The sequence below is a fragment of the Aquarana catesbeiana genome, linkage group LG01 (assembly GCF_042186555.1).
Source record: "Aquarana catesbeiana isolate 2022-GZ linkage group LG01, ASM4218655v1, whole genome shotgun sequence".
Taxonomy (NCBI): domain Eukaryota; kingdom Metazoa; phylum Chordata; class Amphibia; order Anura; family Ranidae; genus Aquarana; species Aquarana catesbeiana.
The window spans coordinates 583,746,062-583,771,393 of NC_133324.1; the positions used below are offsets into that span (position 1 = coordinate 583,746,062).

Consider the following 25,332-nt stretch of genomic DNA (forward strand, 5'->3'; position numbering starts at 1 on the left):
GTACAGTATCTTACAAAAGTGAGTACTGTACACCCCTCACATTTTTTGAAAATGTTTTATCATATCTTTTCATGTGACAACACTGAAGAAATGACACTTTGCTACAATGTAAAGTAGTGAGTGTACAGCTTGTTGTCATGGTTATGCAATAGAGTTTGTTTGTCAGCTTACCTGTCTCCATGTGTTCATCTCTAGAGACCAGCTGACCTTCACCTGACTGCTTTTGTAAACTCTCCTCTAGCATGGCTCCACCCCAGCTCCTATCAGGGAACCCTATATTAACCTGTGCACTGCAAGCCAGCAGTGCTGATCAACCATTGTGTATTAGCTTTCGTGTGTACTTGCTGTGTTTTCTATGTCTGATTCCAGTTACCGACTTTGGCCTGTTCTTACTATTCCTGTCAGCTCGTGACCCTGACCTTAGGCGTGTCCCTGACCATCCCTGTTTGCCTGTGACCCTGAACCTTGGCGTGAACTCTGTTGTCCTTGTCTGCTTGTGGCCCTGACCTTGGCTTGTCCCTTACTTTCCTTGTTGTTCCAGCCTGCTGCCTCCTTCCTCTTCTCCTGTAGTCTACCGTGAGCTGTGAGACCCTGGGGGCCGCGACCTGGAGCCAGACTGCAGCGCAGTCCATCCTCACCACTAGAGGCTCTGGTGAACACCTGCTGGCTCTTAGACTCTGCACCCTGGGGAATCTATGCTCTAGCTCCCAGTGGGATCTTTGTCAGTGATCCAGTAGACCTGCTTCCTGAACCTCCCAGGGTTCAATCTGCAGCAGTCAGTCTTAGGGTCCACTACCTAGTGGTGCACTTCTGACTCCTACAGAGTGCATCTGTCACCTAGCCTCAAGGTGACCTGACAGTTTGATCAGCCATGGATGCGGCTGATGTGCCGCTACCCGCAGATGATCCGTTGCAGGGCTTAGTTCGCAGACTTGAGACCCAGGAATCACATCAGACCCAGGTGATGCGATTCCTTCAGGATTTGGCATCCCGTTTTGAACAGGTTCAGGCCTCATTAGGACCGCCCGTTCAACAACCTCAACCGCTATCTGCTACTGCACCTATCGCACGAGTCTCAGCCACACATTCATTACATCTGCCAGCTCCGGCCCGTTTCTCTGGGGACTCCAAGGCCTGCAGGGTGTTCCTTAGCCAGTGCACAATTCATTTTGAGCTTCCGCCCCAAAACTTCCTGTCCGATCGGGCAAAGGTAGCCTATATTATATCCCTCCTGTCTGGCGAGGCGTTAGCCTGGGCTGCCCCTCTGTGGGAACTAAATAATCCAGTGGTTTCTAGCCTGTCTGATTTCTTGAAACTTTTTCAGAATATCTTCGAGGAACCGGGTCGTATCTCCTCAGCGGCCAGCGCCCTTTTATGTCTCCTTCAAGAGTCTGCTTCTGTGGGACAGTACGCTCTTCATTTTCGTACTTTGACTGCTGAGCTGAGTTGGAATAATGAGGCCCTAGTTGCAACCTTTTTACATGGCCTCTCTGATAGAGTGAAGGATGAATTAGCAGGAAGATCTCTCCCTGCTGATCTGGATGGTGTCATCACCTTGTGTAACCAGATCGATATTCACTTTCAGGAGAGGGCCCTGGAAAAAAGATGCCAGCACTCCCCGTTCTTTAGGCAGCCTGAGCTCCATGTCCCTTCTCTTCATTCCGAGGAGCACCTCCTGCCTGCTGAGGAACCTATGCAGCTGGGCCAGACCAAGTTATCTCCCGAAGAACGCACTAGGCGCAGAACTCTGGGCCTGTGCCTCTACTGTGGCGTCAAAGGTCATTTTCGTGATACTCTTCGTCCGGAAAAACGCTCAGGGCTAATACATCTGGAAGGTGGAGTATTGGACCCTGAAATATCACCTTCACCTTCTCGTCTTCTCCTTTCTGTGTTCCTTCATGTTGGCGCTTCCCCTCGTTCAGTCTTGGCATATCCGGATTCCAGAGCTGCTGGCAATTTCATGGACTGGGGAACTGCGTCTTCCATGAGACTTACCCTTTTGCCCCTTACAATGCCATTGGTGGTCTTGGTGATTGATGGCACTGTTCTCCCAGGGGGTCCTATCCGCTTCCAGACCCTCCCTGTTAAGATGTCAGTAGGGACACTCCACCAGGAGTGGATATCCTTCCTTGTCTTACCTAAGGCTTCATCTCCTATCATATTTGGTCTTCCTTGGTTATGGCTCCATTCTCCAAATGTTGACTGGACTGCTGGACAGATCTTGACTTGGGGTTCCTCCTGTTCCTCCTCCTGCCTACTTAAGGTTACCCCAAAAGAGAAACTTCCTGTTGCCACCATTCCAGTATCTTCTGCTCTTCCTGCTGCATATAGTGATTTCTGGAATGTCTCCTGCAATAGTCGGGCTGAGGCACTCTCTGGGTCGTGTGGCACTCTGGACAAGGAGCCCACCTGTGAACTTGAGCCGATCAGTCACTCCAGTTTGCATGGCCATTTCCCTTTGCCTGTCCCTGGACCCCCTTGGACACACATCCAGGCTGACTCATCCACCATTTCCACAGTCGCTACGCCTTGTGATGCAATTCTGGTGGTCGCTGCACCTGGCGATGCTGTTCTGTCGGCCTCTGCACCAGTCCAGCCTATGCCCAGTGAGCTTCCTGCTTCTTTTTCAGGACCTTCTGTAACCTGGCCTCACCCTACTGCTACTACGTCCGTTCAAACCTGTTTAAGAGGCTCAATCCATCCTTTGGATAGGGGTTTTCAGTCTTTTGTTCAGGGCTCTCTGCATTCTGTTTGTGTTTCAGCTATCCAGCTTAACTCTTGTGACACCTCACCTTCTAACCAACCTGACCTCAGGGATTCACTGACCTCTACCCAGTCTGATGGTCCTATGTTGGATGCCCAGCTCATCTTTAAGGGTCTGGGGGACCCTGCTCAGACTTCTGATGGTCTTCTCGTGCCCTTACCCATTTCTAAAAAGCCTTTAGTCCTCAATAAGTCCTTTCGTCCTCTCCCTACCTCAGTTCCGGTCTCTGAGGAAAATCTACAGTACGAGGTTAGTCAAGTTTTGAATTCCCGGCTCCGTAAAGGCATTCTTCAGTACCTCGTACATTGGAAAGGGTTTGGTCCTGAGGAGAGGTCTTGGATCACTGCATCTGAGGTCTTTGCTCCTCGTCTATTGAGGAGGTTCCATCTGGAGTCTCCCTTTAAGCCTGTGCACAGGCGGGGGAGGGGGAGGCCTCATAAGAGGGGGGGTACTGTCATGGTTATGCAATAAAGTTTGTCAGCTTACCTGTCTCCATGTGTTCATCTTTAGAGACCAGCTGACCCTCACCTGACTGCTTTTGTAAACTCTCCTCTAGCATGGCTCCACCCCAGCTCCTATCAGGGAACCCTATATTAACCTGTGCACTGTAAGCCAGCAGTGCTGATCAACCATTGTGTGTTAGCTTTCGTGTGTACTTGCTGTGTTTCCTAAGTCTGATTCCAGTTACCGACTTTGGACTGTTCTTACTATTCCTGTCTGCTTGTGACCCTGACCTTTGGCGTGTCCCCGACCATCCCTGTTTGCCTGTGACCCTGAAACTTGGCGTGAACTCTGTTGTCCTTGTCTGCTTGTGGCCCCAACCTTGGCTTGTCCCTTACTTTCCTTGTTGTTCCAGCCTGCTGCCTCCTTCCTTTTCTCCTGTAGTCTACTGTGAGCGTGAGCTGTGAGACCCTGGGGGCTGCGACCTGGAGCCAGACTGCAGCGCACTCCATCCTCACCACTAGAGGCTCTGGTAAACACCTGCTGGCTCTTAGACTCCGCACGCTGGGGAATCTATGCTCTAGCTCCCAGTGGGATCTGTGTCAGTGATCCAGTAGACCTGCTTCCTGAACCTCCCAGGGTTCAATCCGCAGCAGTCAGTCCTAGGGTCCACTACTACTACTACTACTGACACTTGACAAAGGAGTGCGCATGCCCGTTGAGAGCTTGGCGCATGCTCAGAAACGCGTAGTGGATCCCCGTCTATCTGAACCATCCGGGTGACGTCAACACTCACGTGTGCCTCGCTGGAATGCGGAAGTGTCCATTCAGCCTTACCGCACTGCAGCCGGCTTCTCCGTACGGAGGTCCGCGGCCATCCCCTTGGATTACGTCGAAGCCCCACACACACGGACTTTTGACTAACCCTGGATAGAGTTCCCATTGGAAGCTGATACCCACATATCTTGATGTAAGTGCGAATATGTGCTTTTTATACTGTAATAAACACTTGTACTTAGAGGCGCTTTCTCTTTGTTTTTACTTAGCTGTGCACTTCTGACTCCTACAGAGTGCATCTGTCACCTAGCCTCAAGGTGACCTGACACTTGTATATCTGCTGTCCCCTCAAAATAACTCAACACAACTATTAATGTTTAAACCACTGGCAACAAAAGTGAGTACACCCCTAAGTGAAAATGTCCAAATTGGGCCCAAAGTGTCAATATTTTGTGTGGCCACCATTATTTTACAGCACTGCCTTAACCCACTTGGGCATGAAGTTCACCAGAGCTTCACAGGTTGCCACGGGAGTCCTCTTCTACTCCTCCATGATGACATCACAGAGCTGGCGGATGTTAGAGACCTTGCTCTCCTCCACCTTCCATTTGAGGGTGCGCCACAGTTGCTCAATAGGGTTTCAGTCTGGAGACATGCTTGGCCAGTCCATCACCTTTACCCTCAGCTTCTTTAGCAAGGCAGTGGTTGTCTTGGGGGTGTGTTTGGGGTAGTTATCATGTTGGAATCCTGCCCTGCGGCCCAGTCTCTGAAGGGAGGGGATCATGTACTGCTTCAGTATGTCACAGTACATGTTACCATTCATGGTTCCCTCAATGAACTGTAGCTCCCCTGTGCTGGCAGCACTCATGCAGCCACAGACCATGACACTCCACCACCATGCTTGACTAGGCAAGACACACTTGTCTTTGTACTCCTCATCTGGTTGCCTCCACACACGCTTGACACCATCTGAACCAAATGAGTTTATCTTGGTCTCATCTGACCACAGGACATGTTTCCAGTAATCCATGTCCTTAGTCTGCTTGTCTTCAGCAAACTGTTTGCAGGCCTTCTTGTGCATTATCTTTAGAAGAGGCTTCCTTCTGGTATGACAGCCTTGCAGACCAATTTGATGCAGTGTGCGGCGTATGGTATGAGCACTGAGAGGCTGACCCCCCACTCCTTCAACCTCTGCAGCAATGCTGGCAGCACTCATATGTCTATTTCCCAAAGACAATCTCTGGATATGACGCTGAGCATGTGCACTCACCTTCTTTGGTCGACCATGGTGAGGCCTGTTCTGAGTGGAACCTGTCCTGTTAAACCGCTGTATGGTCTTGGCCACCGTGCTGCAGTTCAGTTTCAAGTGTCTTGGCAATCTTCTTATAGCCTAGGCTATCTTTATGTAGAGCAACAATTCTTTTTTTCAGATCCTCAGATAGTTCTTTGCCATGAAGTGCCATGTTGAACTTCCAGTGACCAGTAAGAGAGTGAAAGCAATAACACCAAATTTAACACACCTGCTCCCCATTCACACCTGAGACCTTGTAACGCTAATGAGTCAGATGACACCTGGGAGGGAAAATGGCTAATTGGGCCCAATTTGGACCTTTTCACTTAGGGGTGTACTCACTTTTGTTGCCAGCAGTGTAGAAATTAATGGCTGTATGTTGAGTTATTTTGAGGGAACAGCACATTTACACTGTTATACAAGCTGTACACTTAGTACTTTACATTGTAGCAAAGTGTAATGTTTTCAGTGTTGTCACATGAAAAGATATAATAAAATATTTACAAAAATGTGAGGGGTGTACTCACTTTTGTGAGATACTGTATATAGTGCATGTAACTCAAACAAGTCTCCAAAATTAGCATCACATTAAAAAAATAAATAAGTATCCTAAAAAGTTCATATATAAAGTGTTCAAAAAACATGTGAAAGATGCTAGTCCTTAAAATATTCAAAAATGCAATGACGCCAAAATGCGGATAACACTCCAAGTTGCCAAAGACAAAGTGCTAAAGTGCAAAAAAAAGGAGGAAAAAGGTGTGCATCACATCAACTGGTGCAAGTCCTTCACCACAATGCATTCACCAGAAGAATAATAGGTATTGGCCTGTAGTGTTAATCCACTTTCTCAGGGGCTCTGTGGTGTGCACTCTGATGAGTATATAGTGCTGCCAAATATCTGTTCTGTTAGGGAAAAGCTCACCACAGTGATGGAGCCACCGGACGCGAGGAGCGATCCTCAGCTCTGGAACCACAATCAGGGAGGCAGGTGACGGAAGAGGATCTGGAGGGAAGAAGGAGGTTGTCACCGAGTATGATGGCAGCTTAGGAGACCAGGCCTGCCGGGTGAAACTTCTACTGTGCTGGACCCAAGTGGGGCTGCAACGCAGTCAAGTCGACCAGGGGGCTAGACATGCGCCTGCAATGGAGAAAGCATATTTGCTAACAAAAGGATTCCAGACTCCTCCTGAGTATAAGGATGGTTAACACTCCTGGGTTGCATGATAAAAATGTATCTTTTGCTAAATCTTCACAAAATACTCTATCAGGTCTGCCTTACTTCTGATTGACAGCTCATAGTAGTGGACAGATTTGAAAACTGCTAATGCGCTATTGGACTGACATGCACAATAAAGAGAAAGGCAGACCTGATGGGAACTAGTTTCTCAGTTCCCCATCAGGCTACATTCACATCTACTACACAACACCTTGGCCATGGGTGGCCAGGCAAGAAGGGTGCAGTATGTATAATCCCTCCAATTTCAGTCAAGTGCCCAAAAGGAATTCTAAAGGATGTCTAAGACACCTTTTATGAATTCTCCCCAGTGTGTTCTTAACTGTGTGCTATGTTTCCTTCTGTCAGCCATGACTAACTAGAGAACACACCAATCGCCGGAAAGGTACATACAAACCTTTTTTATAGAGTGTATTTAACTTATATTATTACAATGGCAACAGGGCAGCTGTAAAGCTTGCATGATATTTTGATGGTTGGGTTTACATATATTTTAATGGCATGACCATCTGAAGAAAATTGGTAGAAACATCTTTAATTAGTATCTCTCTATAGGGAAACTTGGATGGTTTCCTTTTTGGAGAGGTCTGCATTACATTGTAGAAGACAGTTTTCATGGGAAGCCATGTGCAGATTTCCAACAATAAACATTATATTAGCTGTAAGTTTTCTTTGTTTAGTTTTATTTTCCATGGTGACTGAGAAAAAGTGTTTTCTTTACATGTTTCTGCAGCTGAGTTGAAATCTTAACAACACTGCTCTGTTTTTGTTATTATATATATCTTTGGGAGGATTATTTTTCATGTATAATATGTGTAACATAACATATCTGGCATATTTCTCTCCAGCCCTCCTTTTACTGGGCCAGACCAGATGATGGTCTACAATTTAATTCTCCAAGGCGTAGAGAAAGTGGAGTTTCATAGAAAAATATTGAGACGTCCTGAAGATTTGATACGACGGCTGTGCAGGTAAAATGTCTGAGTTCACAAATGCTAATTCTCTGAAATCTATTGCTGGACAGCCCATGAATAAAACTAACTACAATGAGTTTAGTGAGGAATGAGAATGAATAACGTGTAACTAAACCCAAAAACAAATACGTAATAATGTGACTTACCATTCCTTAGATGTGGTAGTTGCATTCGCTTTCTGTGAGTTGAAAATAAAGCATAAAAATCGTATTTTTCTTATGTGTGAATGAATACTCCCATCAATCCACAATTTAATAGAGGGCAAAGTCAGACATGCATGACGTGCAGCTTGTGTGACAGCCATGGCTGCCCTCATAGATACAGTAAGGAAATTAATGTAGACATGAAGGGACAGGAAATGTGTTACTGGCTAGATTTTCCGACGGGAAATGTGTGATGACAGGCTGTTGGCGGAAAATCCGACCATCTGTATGCGCCATCGAAAATTGTTGCCGGATTTTCTGCGGACAAATGTTGGATCACAGGTTTTAAAATTTTCCACGGACAAATGTCTGTTGTTGGATTTTCCGAGCGTGTGTATACAAGTCGGTCGGACAAAAGTCCAAAGTACAAACACGCATGATTGGTAGCAAGGATGAGCCAGAAGCGGTCGGTCTTGCAAACATGCTATCTGCCAATAGAATTTAACCAAAAAGTGCATTCTATGCATCCAAAAATATAGAAAATATACCAAATCAAATCATTATTCAACCACAAAAATAATGTCAAAGCAATAACTCCAAGGCCAATAATAAATAACACATTATCTCCTCCGATTCCGCAACATGGCTGGTTGACGAACGGCCATTCAGAAAGAAACTGAAAATCGCTAATTCGAAAAGCGAGAAATGAAAAGCGCGAATCAACACTCACCAAACTTCTACTAACATGAAATTAGCAGAAGGAGCCCAAAGGGTGGCGCTAAAGAGCTGAAAAACAACGTAGTACGTCACTACGTTCTAATTTGTTGGCCAACAATTCCTTGCCATTTGTATGCAAGACAAGTTTTGGCCAACGCCCTTCAGACAAAAGTCCACGGTTTTGTTGGCCAGCAATCCGATCGTGTGTACGAGGCTTAACTGTTGGCTATACCCAGCTTGTAAAACTTCAATTGAATAATGAAAGAAGACAGGTGAAAAATTGTCAGCCAGACAATGACTGCAGCCAATCAAAAGCAGCTTCTGTTTGGGTATTCAGGCAGCTGTAGGTGCTGCGGATGTCTGAATACAACAGCCAGCAGGGAAGAGTCCTTCAATTATACTGTTCACTGTAGATGCAGGAATCAAGTGAAATCCAGATGTGCATGGCTAGCCTTAGAAAAGGGGAAGTTACCATACCCAGGATGTTTACCGAAGCAATATGACTAGTAATATTGCACCCTTGTTTGGCCCAAAAAAATTTCAGTGTTTTTGATTTGAATATATTATTGACTAAAATTTAGTGAATAAAATGTATTATTATTATATATTATTTGTTATAATTTATAGTTATTTATTATATTATGAATTTATGATTTTGTGTTTCAAACTTTATCATACCAGCTTTATCATGTACAGCTTTCAGCACCTAAAATCCGACATAATCATAGAGCCAGGGAGGTTAATAGCTAAATTACCATGCCGCTAGTGGTTGATCTGCAAATCTCTGCATTTATTACAATAAAATATAAATATAAAAGAGCATGTAAAGTCACTGTAAATTCATAATAATAATAATAATAATATTAAAAAATAATAAACACTCCAATGAGTCAACATATGAGCTAAAAACACACCACACTCTCCCTTTTAGTTGATCATATCTTAATACATTCCTACCCAAATGAATAGTGAACCAGTCAATGTAAATCAGGTGTCTGTCCCTATGAATTCTGCAAAAAAAATTATTAAAAAGTCTGTAACATATTGTGATTGTATCCACAAACACCAATGATGCCACAAACAGTAAGGGATTTATGTTTTGAGAGATATATTAATAAAATAATTTTTCCTGTTTAGAAGCGTTATGCCGCGTACACACGGTCGGACTTTCCGGCATACTTGGTCCGGCGGACCAGAGTGTGCCGGACAATCCGCCCGTGTGTGGGCGGCGGCGGACTTTTCCGGCGGACTTCTTCCCAAAAGCCCGCCGGACCTAGATTTTAAACATGTTTTAAATCTTTCCGTCGGACTCAGTTTCGGGCGGAAAGTCCGCTCGTGTGTGTGCTGGTCCGACGGAAAGCCCGCTCGTGTGTAGGCTGGTCCGACGGACCAAATACGACACGAGGGGATGGTATTGCATCTCGCGCTCGCTGCAATAGGAAAAACAAATCTTCCTATTGCGGCGAGCGCGGGGCATACCAGGCCCTTAGGTCTGGTATGGATTATAAAGGGGAACCCCGCTACGCCGAAAAAACGGCGTGGGGTCCCCCTAAAATCCATACCAGACCCCGATCCGAGCACGCAGCCTGGCCGGTCAGGAAAGGGGGTGGGGACGAGCGAGCGGCCCCCCCCCTCCTGAACCGTACCAGGCCGCATGCCCTCAACATGGGGGGTGGGTGCTTTGGGGGAGGGGGCGCCCTGCGCCCCCCCCCCCAAAGCACCTTGTCCCCATGTTGATGAGGACAAGGGCCTCTTCCCGACAACCCTGGCCGTTGGTTGTCGGGGTCTGCGGGCGGCGGCTTATCGGAATCTGGGAGCCCCCTTTAATAAGGGGGCCCCCAGATCCCGGCCCCCCACCCTATGTAAATGAGTATGGGGTACATGGTACCCCTACCCATTTACCTAGGAAAAAAGTGTAATTAATAAAACACACTACACAGGTTTTTAAAATATTTTATTAAACAGCTCCGGGGGGGATCTTCCTCCGGCTTCGGGGGTCTTCTTCCGGCTTCGGGGGTCCCTCCGCTTCATCTTCTCCCGGCGTCCGGTTGGTTCTTCTCCGCTCTCCGGCCTCTTCTCCCGGTGTCGCAGGTCTTCGGCCGGCCCCTCCGCTCTCTTCATGTAGCTCTATTGCGAGCGGAGGTCCGGACTTCTTGGCTTCTTGGCTTCTTGGCTTCTCTTCTCTTCTCTTCCCCCAGATGTTGACACGACGCTCTCTCCGGCTGGACTGGTCTCTGAGGGCTGCGTTGTGACTTATATAGGCGGAGACCCCGCCCCCATATGATGTCACAGTCCCTGGGCATGCTGGGACTGTGACGTTTTAGGGGGCGTGGTCGACCACGCCCCCTAAAACGTCACAGTCCCAGCATGCCCAGGGACTGTGACATCATATGGGGGCGGGGTCTCCGCCTATATAAGTCACAACGCAGCCCTCAGAGACCAGTCCAGCCGGAGAGAGCGTCGTGTCAACATCTGGGGGAAGAGAAGAGAAGAGAAGCCAAGAAGCCAAGAAGCCAAGAAGTCCGGACCTCCGCTCGCAATAGAGCTACATGAAGAGAGCGGAGGGGCCGGCCGAAGACCTGCGACACCGGGAGAAGAGGCCGGAGAGCGGAGAAGAACCAACCGGACGCCGGGAGAAGATGAAGCGGAGGGACCCCCGAAGCCGGAAGAAGACCCCCGAAGCCGGAGGAAGATCCCCCCCGGAGCTGTTTAATAAAATATTTTAAAAACCTGTGTAGTGTGTTTTATTAATTACACTTTTTTCCTAGGTAAATGGGTAGGGGTACCATGTACCCCATACTCATTTACATAGGGTGGGGGGCCGGGATCTGGGGGCCCCCTTATTAAAGGGGGCTCCCAGATTCCGATAAGCCCCCGCCCGCAGACCCCGACAACCAACGGCCAGGGTTGTCGGGAAGAGGCCCTTGTCCTCATCAACATGGGGACAAGGTGCTTTGGGGGGGGGGGCGCAGGGCGCCCCCTCCCCCAAAGCACCCACCCCCCATGTTGAGGGCATGCGGCCTGGTACGGTTCAGGAGGGGGGGGGCCGCTCGCTCGTCCCCACCCCCTTTCCTGACCGGCCAGGCTGCGTGCTCGGATCGGGGTCTGGTATGGATTTTAGGGGGACCCCACGCCGTTTTTTCGGCGTAGCGGGGTTCCCCTTTATAATCCATACCAGACCTAAGGGCCTGGTATGCCCCGCGACGGGGCTAGCAAGGTGTCAATCTCGCCGATAAAAGCGGCAAGATTGACATCCTTCTCTAGTCCCGTCGCACCTGAGTCACGTTCAAAATGAACGGACTTGTCCGTGTGTGGGCAAGTCCGTTCATTCTGAAAGTCCGCCGGAACTCCGGCGAAAGTCCGTCGGAAAGACGGGCGGACTTAGCCCGCCGGAAAATCCCGGCGTGTGTGGGCAAGTCCGTTCGTTTTAAAGTCCGGCGCACCTGGCGGACAAAGTCCGTCGGAAAGTGTGCCGGACCAAGTAGGATAGAAAGTCCGCTCGTGTGTACGCGGCATTACACTGAGGTTTCAACTTTGCTATGTGTTAGCAGATATAGTGGTGGACGTGTCTGGCAGCTACACAGTCAAAAACCACAGCTATTTAAAAAGCAACTACAGCTGCTTCATTAAATAGTAAGTAGGGACAAACCCTGTATGTTGTCTTATATTCAACAGTATGCCTGTTTTATGGAAAGTTGACTAACGCCACTTGTTTTACGGGTGTGTATTTTAAGATATTCCCACACTACACAAGTATTGACACTTAAATTTCAAAGATTTTAAAAAAATGTATCTAATCTATGTGACCTTTTCAATGACATACGTTTTTTTCTCTTTTTTTTTCTTGTGGTTCATTTCCATGACATTGCCTAAAAGAATGCTGGCTATGCAGTTTTTAACGGGAATCTACTATTGTAGTTACAAAGCACAAAGAGCTTTTAAAAGTTTAATCAAATGAAGAAAATATACTTATAAATGATTGTAGCATAAATTAAACACCCATGCAAAAGTCAAACTTCATTACCTAACTAGGAACATTTGGGTGAGCAGATCCACAATAGCTTTTGCCATAATGTGTATGGGCCTGGGTCTGCACTCCTCTCCAGTAATGTAAGGTCCATGTCCCAGCTGCCAATCCTTCACCACTGCTGCCATCTTTTTATACTATCCCGAGTACGATGTTTTCTTGCTCCAGCTATTGGATGGCCATTGATGATGAAACTTCTAAGCATGCACTCTGGAGTCACTTTATCCCAGCACCTGGCTCTATTTTTGGCATCTATATACTGGGATTTCTTTCATGTAAAAAGATACATAGAAAGTCTCTTTAACCAAAATAAAATACCTGCTAACAAATTTTTTTTGCTATCTGTAGTTAGGCTTTAAAGCTTATTTGTAGGCCAAACATTTTGAATGGAGGGGGCAATGGTCAGAAGCCTTTTCATATGTTTGGTGCTGTCTGTGTATCAGCTGGGAAAGTTCATCCTCTCTCTCCATTGTTACTGGGACAGGAAGTGGTAGATAACCTAAAATGTTACAGTCGTCAGCTGGAGCAGGAGGAGAGGGAACTTTCTCAATGGGGACACCAGTTCTAGTGCCAGCTGTCTAAGAGGTGAATGCCCACCAGTTTGTGGAGATTAACATTAAGTTCTTGTTTTGGTTTTGGGATAGGATTTTAGCTATTCCCTACTCCATTAAGTATGGTAAAAACATTTGTGGGTAAAGATATATTTTAAATGCCATAAAGTGAAGGTGAAAGTAAATTGTGTGGCCAAGTGTTCTAAAATATTCACTGTAGGGTTTAATATATACAGAGAATCTGGCATTGGTGACTGAGATTATTTGTTTCAGATCTTCAAATGCTGGACCAGTAGTAGTAGTAGAGCATGTGGACCTGGTACTGTGTATGTGCAGAGATGAGTCTGGCTGTATCCCTGTGGTACTGAATGAGTCTCTGCAGACATGTTTCTGCCTATATTAATTTGACGACACAGTATGGTTGTGTTGGTACGGTACTGGTTGTGTCTCTTTTAACATGTTTCTGGTTGTGTCAGTAGAATATAGATATTTTTCTATGCAGACATGTTTCTGATGATGTGATTTATTTCTTACAGTTTTTTCTGTTTAATTGTAATTATTTGTTCATGTTCGTGTTCATGTGGGATCAGGATGGGGGAGGGGGGTCAGCACAAGGTAGCATGTATCATCATGTTGAGCCTGTGTTGTTGACCAGTTAATTCAAATAAGTGGATAGGAAATGGGGCAAACCTTGGTATCTTCACCTTGGGTTCTAGAGGACCTTGTCCTTGCACTGCCATTTCTGATCTCTGGACTATAGATGGGTGTACCAGGGTCCCACAATGTGCAGAGATGAGTCTGGTTGTATCCCTGTGGTACTGAATGAGTCTTTGCAGACATGTTTCTGCCTATATTAATTTGGCGGCACAGTATGGTTGTGTTGGTATGGTACTGGTTGTGTCTCTTTTAACATGTTTCTGGTTGGTCAGTAGAATATAGATATTTTTCTATGCAGACATGTTTCTGATGATGTGATTTATTTCTTACAGTTTTTTCTGTTTAATTGTAATTATTTGTTCATGTTCGTGTTCATGTGGGATCAGGATGGGAGAGGGGGGTCAGCACAAGGTAGCATGTATCATCATGTTGAGCCTGTGTTGTTGACCAGTTAATTCAAATAAGTGGATAGGAAATGGGGCAAACCTTGGTATCTTCACCTTGGGTTCTAGAGGACCTTGTCCTTGCACTGCCATTTCTGATCTCTGGACTATAGATGGGTGTACCAGGGTCCCACAATGTGCAGAGAGGAGTCTGGTTGTATCCCTGTGGTACTGAATGAGTCTCTGCAGACATGTTTCTGCCTATATTAGTTTGGCGGCACAGTATGGTTGTGTTGGTATGGTACTGGTTGTGTCTCTTTTAACATGTTTCTGGTTGGTCAGTAGAATATAGATATTTTTCTATGCAGACATGTTTCTGATGATGTGATTTATTTCTTACAGTTTTTTCTGTTTAATTGTAATTATTTGTTCATGTTCGTGTTCATGTGGGATCAGGAAGGGAGAGGAGGGTCAGCACAAGGTAGCATGTATCATCATGTTGAGCCTGTGTTGTTGACCAGTTAATCCAAATAAGTAGATAGGAAATGGGGCAAACCTTGGTATCTTCACCTTGGGTTCTAGAAGACCTTGTCCCTGCACTGCCATTTCTGATCTCTGGACTATAGATGGGTGTACCAGGGTCCCACAAATTTCTGCCAAGTCTGAGCTGCAGAGGCCTTTGGAGATCTTCTGATTGCAAAGAGAAGTCAGCCTTATGTGTTTTTCACCTGGGCTAAGGCTGGCAATAGATTATTGTTTTGTTTTTTTTTTATCAACAATTTCCCGTCTACACAAGTGAGTGTCAGAATACACTCATTAGTGTTGCAGCCAATTGGCTGCAGCTTACTAGTCGAGACAAATTTTCCAGTGGTCCTATGGTCCTGTTCGACAGGTCTGTTGAGCATGAATGGCTATAGATGGATCGAAATTCGTCTGTTCCTTGCTGAACCAGACAAATTTCGATCCATCTATGGCCACGTTTTCTTGGCCGACTACTGCATTTTCAGTCCTCAGTGTTGCCTATTTCTTTGTGCTTCTGCAGAAGAGCTTGGACAGCACATCTGGAAACAACTGCTTTCCTTGAACTTTCTGCCTGTGAGAAACCTTGATGATACAGAAACACCACACAGCATCTGGTGCAGCCTTGCATAGTAACCAATCCGTTTCTAGGTTTTATTATCAAAACTTAAAGCATATGTAAAGGTTCGTTTAAAAAAAATATATTAAAATGTCATACTTACCTCCTCTGTGCTGTTGGTTTTGCACAGAGTGGTCCTCGGTCCTCGATCCTCCTCTTCTGGGGTCCCTCAGTGGTGCTCCTGGCTCCTCCTCTTCTCGAGTGCCCCATTGGAGAACCGCTCTCTCTCGGGGCACTCATGCAGGCGCACTTCCGTGTCCTGCTGCTGCATCCATTGACATAGACAGCAGGACTCGGCCCCGTCCCCTGGCTCCCACAACATTGGATTTGATTGACAGCAGTGGGAGCCAATGGCTGCGCTGCTATCAATCTATCTAATCAGTACCCTAGACAATGGCTGGAGCTGGTGTGCTTGTCCGCATCGCTGAAAAGACCGGTTTCGGTAAGTAAAAGGGGGGGTTCTGGGGGGCTGCTGCATCACAGGAGGTTTTTCACCTTAATGCATAAAATGCATTAAGGTGAAAAACCTTGAGAGTTTACAACCCCTTTAACTGTACAAGCTGAAGTCAGAAGCTGATTGGTTACTATGCACAACTCCACCAGATTCTGTGTAGTTAGTAAACCTTCTCCATAGTGTCTTGTTGTTGTGCTCAGCTCTGTAATTGTGTAAGATGATTTACATAGAACTGTCTTCAGTGACCTCAACTTGCTAGCAGAGCATGGTTTTTCCTCAACCAGTTACATTCCTTCTACACAGTTGATTCTGTTTGACCTATTGATTGTATTTTAACCTGCATGTTGTTTTGCATTAGCACCCTTTTGGTATAATTGTTTAATCATGTACATACGATTATGCATGTATTTAGTGCAACTTGGATGGAACTTTGATGCAACTTTGAAGTGGTTTGCCTATTCTATGGGGCCAAAACCATGCAGGAATTGCACCATAGTACAAAAACCCTTTCTAAAATTGAGCCGTGCAGATGTGCATTAATGTGAACAGGCACCATTGAAAACAATGTGATTTCCATTGACATGTGATTCTGTGTGACTCAAGCCACATCTGAAATCACACTGTATGCAAGTGTACCTGGGAGAATCAGTACTGCTTTAAGCGTACATATATATTTGTATTTCTATTTACAAAAACCATCTAAGAAGCGCAATGTACAGTATACAAATGTACCCTGTTTTTGTTTTCCAGACAGAACCCTGCAGAAAGACTTGGAAATCTGAAGAATGGAAAAGCTGACATTAGGAAACACAGGTTACAAAGCAAAGTGTTTTCATAACATATAGTTTTATATGGGTTCGCATTGTCTGTCGAAAGTCCAATATTATTCGACTTACAGTAGCTACTGTATAAAGTATTATTAACTTACGGAAACAAAATGATTTATGTTAATATACTGAAGGAGAATGTCTACTGAGCTTAGTGAATAAGGTGAAGAAGCTATGTTCACTTCAGTCTTCCAATCATTTGAAGGAAACAATAGTCTGTTTGTTTTTAATTTCCCCTGCAACTGACTGGGTATTCAAATTGAACACAGCTTCACCTTATTCATTTAGCTCAGTGAACACTCAGGTTGCTAAGTGAGCTGGCTAGTTTTCACAATAAATCTACCCCATCAAATAAACAAAGGATTCTTTTTGCCACTACAATACAGAAACAAACTGAGTGTCTGGAAAACAAGAAAATTAGGCTAGAGCTCCATCTGTTGGCTGAAAATGAGAACAAAAAAAAATAAAATGCATTATCATAAACTGTATTTACTTTACTAAAAAAAAGAAAAAAAAATGAAAAAATGTATTATTTATAAAAGAATGTATATACAAGACCATTATGAGCGCCTTAATAATATTTACTCTAGCAAATCTAGCAGTGATACTGCATTTACCATAAGGCTTAGTATTTCTCAGTTTATTAAAATCTGTTGCTTCTGAAAAGTTACCTTCACAATAAGCATTTCCCAGCCTTGTGACTCCTGTAAGAAAAAAAACCTAAAAAGATGTAAACATACTTGTTAATATTTTCTCAAGGGCTAGCACAAGGGTAGGCCAACATGGCACTCCAGGTGTGGTGAAACAAAAAAACCCACTGCAAGACCCTGACAGCCACAGGCATGACTCCCAGAGGCAGTGGCATAATAGGAATTTTAGTTGCGCCACAGCTGGAGTGCCGAGATTGCCAACCCCTAGGCTAGAATGATATGTTGCTTCAATACATGCTTGTAGGCTAAGCCTTTTTCTAAACTAATGGGCATATTTTCACAACTGAAAGTACCTCTTTTTAATATAACCAAGTGCTATAAATACATACCTTCCAGTGTATCTTAAAAAAAAGCTAAGCAAATTTAAAGGAGACAAATAACAAGCTAAAAATGATTAGCTTATTAGAAGATAAAATAATAAATCAGTTTTTGCAGCATTATTAATTTTTAAATAGTAGAAAATATACCACGCTAGTTACTAGAAAAACAAACATGCAATGATGAAGTATATGTCATATGCTAACAGCAATTAAAATTTTTTTTAAAATATTCATTTTTAATCCAAAGCTTTCCTCTGCAGCATTTTTTGCTGCTAGATGTGCTCTGTGTGTTGGCCAGCATCATTCAATCCACTTCCTTTGAGTCCAGGTCATCCTGTATCCCCCCAGATAATGAAGGAAGAAGCAGCATAGTGATGAGTTCCTTTCTGTCACTCTGCGTTCTCATCCTATCAGCATGCTCCTTGTCGTTACATGAACTGATTGCCGCCTTGTTTTGTAGCTGCCTCTCACATTCCAGCCCTGCTGTACAGGGACTGCAAGAGTCCTGATATCAAGTCAGATTCAGGTACTTAGGCTTCATGTACACGTTCATGTACATTACAACCTCTCCTGTATGATTCAACTTGACAGATAGTAACCCATGTTTAAAACATCCGTTTTGCTGCATTTACCTGCCGAATTTTGCTGCGTTTTGCCGCGTTTGCATTTAGAAGTGTTTTTTTTTTTTTAAATGTTTATTTTTTTTTTTCAAAATAGCCAAAAAATGAAAAACGCCTGTAAACGAAATGCAGCTAAATGCAAGTTACCACGTTTAGCCGCGTTTATAAGTGTTTGGCGCTTGAATGCCTCTAAACTCAGCATCTGAACCCATTTTTTTGCATTTAAAAAAAGCCTCTAAATTCAACTGCCTAGAAACGACCGTAAAGTACCCTGTGTACATGGACAGATAACATGACATAGAGGAAAGTTCAGCAGCAGTTAAAAAAAAAATGCCCAACTGCTCCTAAGGCCTAATGTACACGGGACGCTGAGGCAACCTGTTCTGAACGATTTTTTTGACAGCTTGAAACCAGCGTTTGAAAACTCCCATTTAGCTGCATTTGCATGCTGTGTTTAGTCACGTTAAAACACGTCTGCGTCTAGGAGCGTTTATTTAAGATAACATATCATAAGACCCTCCCAAAGCACAAAAAAACTTTATTATTTAACTATTATTTCAGCCATTCTGTGAGACCAGAGTGAGTAGCAGCAGCTGAGAGAGCAGCAGTGTGCTTGTATCATCCTCAATTTTGGTGCTTTTACTATGGATCCCATAATGAGCATATGTGAGGAAATGCTCCTGACATTGCTGTTGATGAGGCTGGAAAGTCGTCGGAAATTACATGCGAGGACCAGAGTTCGTTGCTACTGGATTCATCCATTGATTGCGCAGCACATGTCAGTAGGATATTTTTCCAACATGAATGTACAGCAATGCTAGTGGTGTATTGGCTTGGATCAAGGGCTCATTAAGGGTATACAAATGGTCTATGAAGCATTGCAAGCAATTACAAGTTTTTAACATTTTTTTGGTGTTTTTTTTTCATCATTTGCTATAATTTTTTAAGTTTTGTAATGTAAAAAAAATAGGGCACTTTGAAAACGCTTCTAAATGAAAACGCGGCTAAACGCCGGTACCGCGTTTAGCCACGTTTAAACAGTTTGGCGTCTGAAATGTCGGAAACTTCGGCGTCTGAATTCATTTTTTTGCCTTCAAAGAAAAGCCTTTAAACGCAACTGCCTAAAAAAGACATTAAACGAACCTGCGTACATATACACATAAGATAACATTGGATGAGTTCAGGGGCAGCTGTAAAAAGCAGCCAACTGCCTCTGAACGTCCGTTTACCAGCAGCAGAGTACATGAGGCCTAAACGTTCGTTTAGCAGCAGCAGTGTACATGAGGCCTTAAACTTCTGTTTAGCAGCAGCAGTGTACACAAGGCCTTAAAATGCTTGCATTTAAAAATACATTTAGGGCCATTTCACTGTTAACTTGCTGTACATTTTCACTGGCAAGTTGTACACTTGCAGAGCACTTAAAGCACACGTTCTAGTTGATACTTTTCCAATTTGTAGCAAATTTGGGTGGCAGGTCTCTAGCAAGAGAAAAGTTGCAGTGGTGAGTCTACAGCAAGAGCTCTGCAAGTCTACAGTATGAAAATTCAGTCACAGTGACACCTGTGGTGGGATGACTATTGCATAACATAACTGAGCAGAAAAGAGGCCCAAAAGGACTGAAGAAGGATTCGTCAGAGAGGAACACCCAAAATATAATAATATAAAACAATTCTTTATTAGAAAAATACAAAAAAACAAAAAATTGCACCCACAGCAAATATGATGAGGTATCAAACTACCTCCAACATAAAGTTAAAAGTAATGATAACGTTATCATGAACAGGTGATCACCACGGACACCCCCATTCATTCATACAAGCATTCACCCATCATATAGAACTGTGACTATAAACTGGGAAACATTAGGCAGTGATTGACTGTAATAATTACAATAAATTCCCCAGTTCATAGAAGATGAAGTGGTGAATGCACCAGATGATGGAATACTGCCCTGGTACAAGACATCAGGAGGATCAGACAAAAAATTAAACAGGGGGCTACATGAATAGTCCTGAATAGTCTATCCACCGCTTGCAATTGCTCTTATATCAGGGGACCTACATTTTTGTTCATGACTATTCCTGTAGCCCCCTGTTTAATTTTTGTCGGATCCTCCTGATGTCTTGTACCAGGGAAGAATTCCATTATCTGGTCTTGTTTGTGGAACTAAAGGCACTGAAACTATGCACTGTAAATCGAATATGAGGCCTACTCAGGGCTACAGAAAAAAAAGAAATATGCTTTTTTTCCCTTAAGTCTGCCTGTCTTTTCATACATGACAATATGTTGTTGGCTTTGGCAGCTCTTCCCAATCCCCTCATAGAGAAAAAACATCCTGCTATGAGCTTACATAATATTGTGTCATCAGCAAATTCCCAGACACTGCTTTGGATGCCTAAAACCAAGCCTTTAGTTAGCAAGTTCAAGAGTTGGACATGGAACAAAAATTCTTTTACTATGCAATACATACAGCATAATATAACAAGTTAATGCCTGATTTCTAATTTAGGTGGTTTAATGGCTTTAACTGGGAAGGACTGAGTTCAAGAAGTCTGCCATCACCCTTAAAACAAGAGGTAAAGTATACTAATAAGGGAACAATATCATGAGACTGCAATTTGCAAATATGAATTTCATATTTTAAAAATAACCTCGACCTAAAAGTCCGATTAAAAAAAAAAAAATTTTAATTTGCTTTTATTGTGAATAGGGATGAGCCGAACAGCTCCTGTTTGGTTCGCACCAGAACTTGCGAAAAGACAAAAAATTTGTGCGAACATGTGAACACCATTAAAGAGGTTGTAAAGGCTCGTGTTTTTTTACCTTAATGCATTCTATGCATTAAGGTGAAAAAACACCTGGCAGTCACCGACCCCCCAGCCTCCCTGTTTTACTTACCTGACCCCCTTCATCTTCTTCGGCGGGGACACGCCGTCCTTCTCTTCACGGAGTCCCGGCTCTGATTGGATAGATTGATAGCAGCGCAGCCATTGGCTCCCACTGCTGTCAATCAAATCCAATGACGCAGGCGCCAGGGAGCGGGGCAGAGTCATACATTCAGCTTCTATGGACGCCGAATGAATGACTCGGGAGCTCACCCGCAAGGTAACCCCCTCGGGAGAGCGCTTCTCCTAGGGGGTTATCTAATGAGGGGAGGAGCTGCGAGAGCCAGTGGAGGACCCCAGAAGACAATGTTTGGGGCCACTCTGTGCAAAACGAGCTGCACAGTGGAGGTAAGTATGACATGTTTGTTATTTAGAAAAAAAAACAAAGCTTTAGTATCACTTTAGTCTATGGGACACGAAAGTGAAAAATCAAAAGTGCTAATTTTAAAGGCTTATATGCAAGTTATTGCAATAAAAAGTATTTAGGGACTTGGGTGCTGCCCCAGGGGACATGTATTAATGCAAAAAAAAGTTTTTAAAACTGACGTTTTTTCAGGAGCAGTGATTTTAAGAATGCTTAAAGTAAAACAATAAAAATGAAACATTCCTTTAAATATCGTGCCTGGGGGGTCCCCTTAGTCTGCCTGTAAAGCAGCACATTTTCCCTTGTTTAGAAAAGTACGGCAGCAAAATTTCATTTCTAAAGGAAAAAATGTCATTTAAAATTGCTCACGGCTGTAATGTATTGCCAGATGCCGGAAATATACATAAAAAAAATCATTTAAAGAAACAGCGTGGGTTTCCCCCACCAGTCAATACCAGGCCCTTCGGGCCTCTTATGGATATTAAGGTGAACCCCACGCCAATTTTTTTTTTTAAATAGCGTGGGGGTCCCCCCCATAATCCATACCAGACCCGTTTTTATTCTTAATTCTGTCATAGGACTCCCCTTAACCACTTCAATGTTGGTGGTGGCAGAACACGGTAATCCCTCACAGTTACTCTTGTTGGGCGAAGGAACGGTCCCTGCTGTTAAATATTTTTTAAAAAATTGTAATTACATGTCCCTGTTAAACAGGGGCAGAAACATTGGGCCTTAGGTGTTGGTGGTGCCAGAACACTGTAACCCCTCCCAGTTACTCTTGTTGAGTGCAGGAATGGCCCCAGCTGTTAAATATTATTAAAGAGGCTGCTTGTCCTCTTTTAGTGGCCTATGAGCGTCTGCCTCTCCTTGGAGGCCTTCCGGACATGATGGGTATATTTTTTTTTACACTGCACTACACTGTATTATATACTGTGTACACTGCCTGAAGAGTATTTGAAACTGTACACACTGTATTATATACTGTGTACACCACCTGCACTGTATTAGAAACTGTACACCGAATGCACTGTATATATAGGCTACGCTGAATGCAGAGTATATATATATATATATATATATATATATATATACAGGTATATATATATATATATATATATATATATATATATATATATATATATATATATATACACAGTATCTCACAAAAGTGAGTACACCCCTCACATTTTTGTAAATATTTTACTATATCTTTTCATGTGACAACTGAAAAAATGACATTTTGCTACAATGTAAAGCATTAAACAGATTGTATAACAGTGTCAATTTGCTGTCCCCTCAAAATAACTCAACACACAGCCATTAATGTCTAAACTGATGGCAACAAAAGTGAGTACACCCCTAAGTGAAAATGTCCAAATTGGGCCCAATTAGCCATTTTCCCTCCCTGGTGTCATGTGACTCGTTAGTGTTACAAGGTCTCAGGTATGAATGGGGAGCAGGTGTGTTAAATTTGGTGTTTTCACTCTCACTCTCTCATACTGGTCACTGGAAGTTCAACATGGCATCTCATAGCAAAGAACTCTCTGAGGATCTGAAAAAAAGAATTATTGCTCTACATAAAGATGGCCTAGGCTATAAGAAGATTGCCAAGACCCTGAAACTGAGCTGCAGCACGGTGGCCAAAACCATACAGCGGTTTAACAGGACAGGTTCCACTCAGAACAGGCCTTGCCATAGTCGACCAAAGAAGTTGAGTGCACGTGCTTAGCGTTATATCCAGAGGTTGTCTTTGGGAAATAGACATATGAGTGCTGCCAGCATTGCTGCAGAGGTTGATGGGGTGGGGGGTCAGCCTGTCAGTGCTCAGACCATACGCTGCACACTGCATAAAATTGGTCTGCATGGCTGTCATCCCAGAAGGAAGCCTCTTTTAAAGACTATGCACAAGAAAGCCCACAAACAGTTTGCTGAAGACAAGCAGACTAAGGACAGGGATTACTGGAACCATGTCTTGTGGTCTGATGAGACCAAGATAAACTTATTTGGTTCAGATGGTGTCAAACGTGTGTGGCGACAACCAAGTTAGGAGTACAAAGACAGGTGTGTCTTGCCTACAGTCAAGCATGGTGGTGGGAGTGTCATGGTCTGGGACATCAGTGGTGCTGGCACTGGGGAGCTACAGTTCATTGAGGGAACCAAGAATGCCAACATGTACTTGGACATACTGAAGCAGAGCATGAGCCCCTCCCTTCGGAGACTGTGCAGCAGGGCAGTATTGCAACATGGTAACGACCCCAAACACACCTCCAAGCACTGCCTTGCTAAAGAATCGGAGGGTAAAGGTGGTGGACTGGCCAAGCATGTCTCCATACCTAAACCCTATTGAGCATCTGTGGGGCATCCTCAAATGGAAGGTGGAGGAGAGCAAGGTCTCTTACATCCACCAGCTCTGTGATATTGTCATGGAGGAGTGGAAGAGGACTCCAGTGGCAACCTGTGAAGCTCTGATTAACTCCATGCCCAAGAGGGTTAAGGCAGAGCTGGAAAATAATGATGGTCACACAAAATATTGACACTTTGGGCCCAAGTTGGACATTTTCACTTAGGGGTGTACTCACTTTTGTTACCAGCGGTTTAGACATTAATGGCTGTGTGTTGAGTTATTTTGAGGGGACAGCAAATTTACACTGTTATACAAGCTGTACACTCACTACTTTACATTGTAGCAAAGTGTAATTTCTTCAGTGTTGTCACATGAAAAGATATAATAAAATATTTACAAAAATGTGAGGGGTGTACTCACTTTTGTGAGATACTGTATATATACTAGTCTGACTGTATATATATATATCAAATACACTGCCACTAACTAACTAACCTGCCTGCCTAATCTAGCTCAATCTCTCTATCTCCATCCACTATAACACACTATACGGGTGCTGTGTAAGCAGCCTTATATAGTGTGGGGCGTGGACTTAGTCCCCCTGAGCCATGATTGGCCAAAGGCACCCTGCGTTTGGCCAATTATGGCTCTCGCTGAGTAGCGTGTTGTGATTGGCCAAAGCATGCAGGTCAGGTGTATGCTTTGGTTAATCTTCATACAGCAATACACTGTGGTCTTGCAGTGCATTGCATCAAATTTGCTGTGAACGCCCCATAAAATTTGCTGTTCGGCGAACGGGCGAACACCTGATATTTGAGTCGAAACTTACGCTTGACTCGAACTCGAAGCTCATCCCTAATTGTGAATATAATAACTTATATTTCTTATAACAGTGGTTGTAAACCCGAAAAAAAACCAAACATTCACATTTTGATTGTAGTAGGTCTTCACATCAACTATCTGGTAGTTTTTTGAGGTAGCGCCATTCCCTTTTTTTTTTGCATTACATACTAGCTCATTATGAAATACTTACCTTAGATCGAAGCTGTTGCAGCGGCCCTGCACACCGCTGTGACTGGTGACATGTCTCCTGGAGTTATTTCCAGGTTTGCGGGCTCCGGCGCTCCGTTTTTTCAGTGCTCATGTGCCGATGATGTCGGCGCAAGTGTATATGGTAAAATATCTCCTAAACCGTGTAGGTTTAGAAGATATTTACAGTATCTACAGGTAAGCCTTATTATAGGCTTACCTGTAGGTACACATGGTGTAACTAGGTTTACAACCACTTTAAACCACTTTTATTTTACTTTTTCATCTCTAATGCAGTGTGCACATGGGCGGACTTTTCGACCGGACTGGTCCGACGGTCTGTCCGACGGACTTTCGGCGGACTTCCGACGGACTTGCCTACACATGATCACACCAAAGTCTGACGGATTCGTACGTGATGACGTACGACCAGACTAAAATAAGGAAGTTGATAGCCAGTAGCCAATAGCTGCCCTAGCGTCGGTTTTCGTCCGTCGGACTAGCATACAGACGAGTGGACTTTTTCGATAGGAACTGGGTCCGGCGGAGTTCCGTCGTAAAGATTTGAAACATTCCGAAACATTCCAAATCTAAAGTCCGTCAGATTTTCATCCGAAAAAGTCCACTGCAGGTCCGATGAAGCCCACACATGGTCGAATTGTCCGCCAGACTCGGTCAGTCG

The 25,332-nt window shown here is 44.1% G+C and overlaps 1 protein-coding gene across 1 annotated transcript in view; it reads left to right on the plus strand.

The window, feature by feature from the left end:
- Nucleotides 1-25,332, plus strand: part of PRKG2 (protein kinase cGMP-dependent 2) — a 160,652-nt gene that overhangs the window by 129,525 nt on the left and 5,795 nt on the right. The window contains exons 15-17 of the mRNA XM_073597940.1: nucleotides 7,356-7,478; nucleotides 16,302-16,364; nucleotides 20,538-20,604. Of these exons, the coding sequence (XP_073454041.1) occupies nucleotides 7,356-7,478; nucleotides 16,302-16,364; nucleotides 20,538-20,604 (253 nt within the window). The remainder of the gene's footprint in view (nucleotides 1-7,355; nucleotides 7,479-16,301; nucleotides 16,365-20,537; nucleotides 20,605-25,332) is intronic.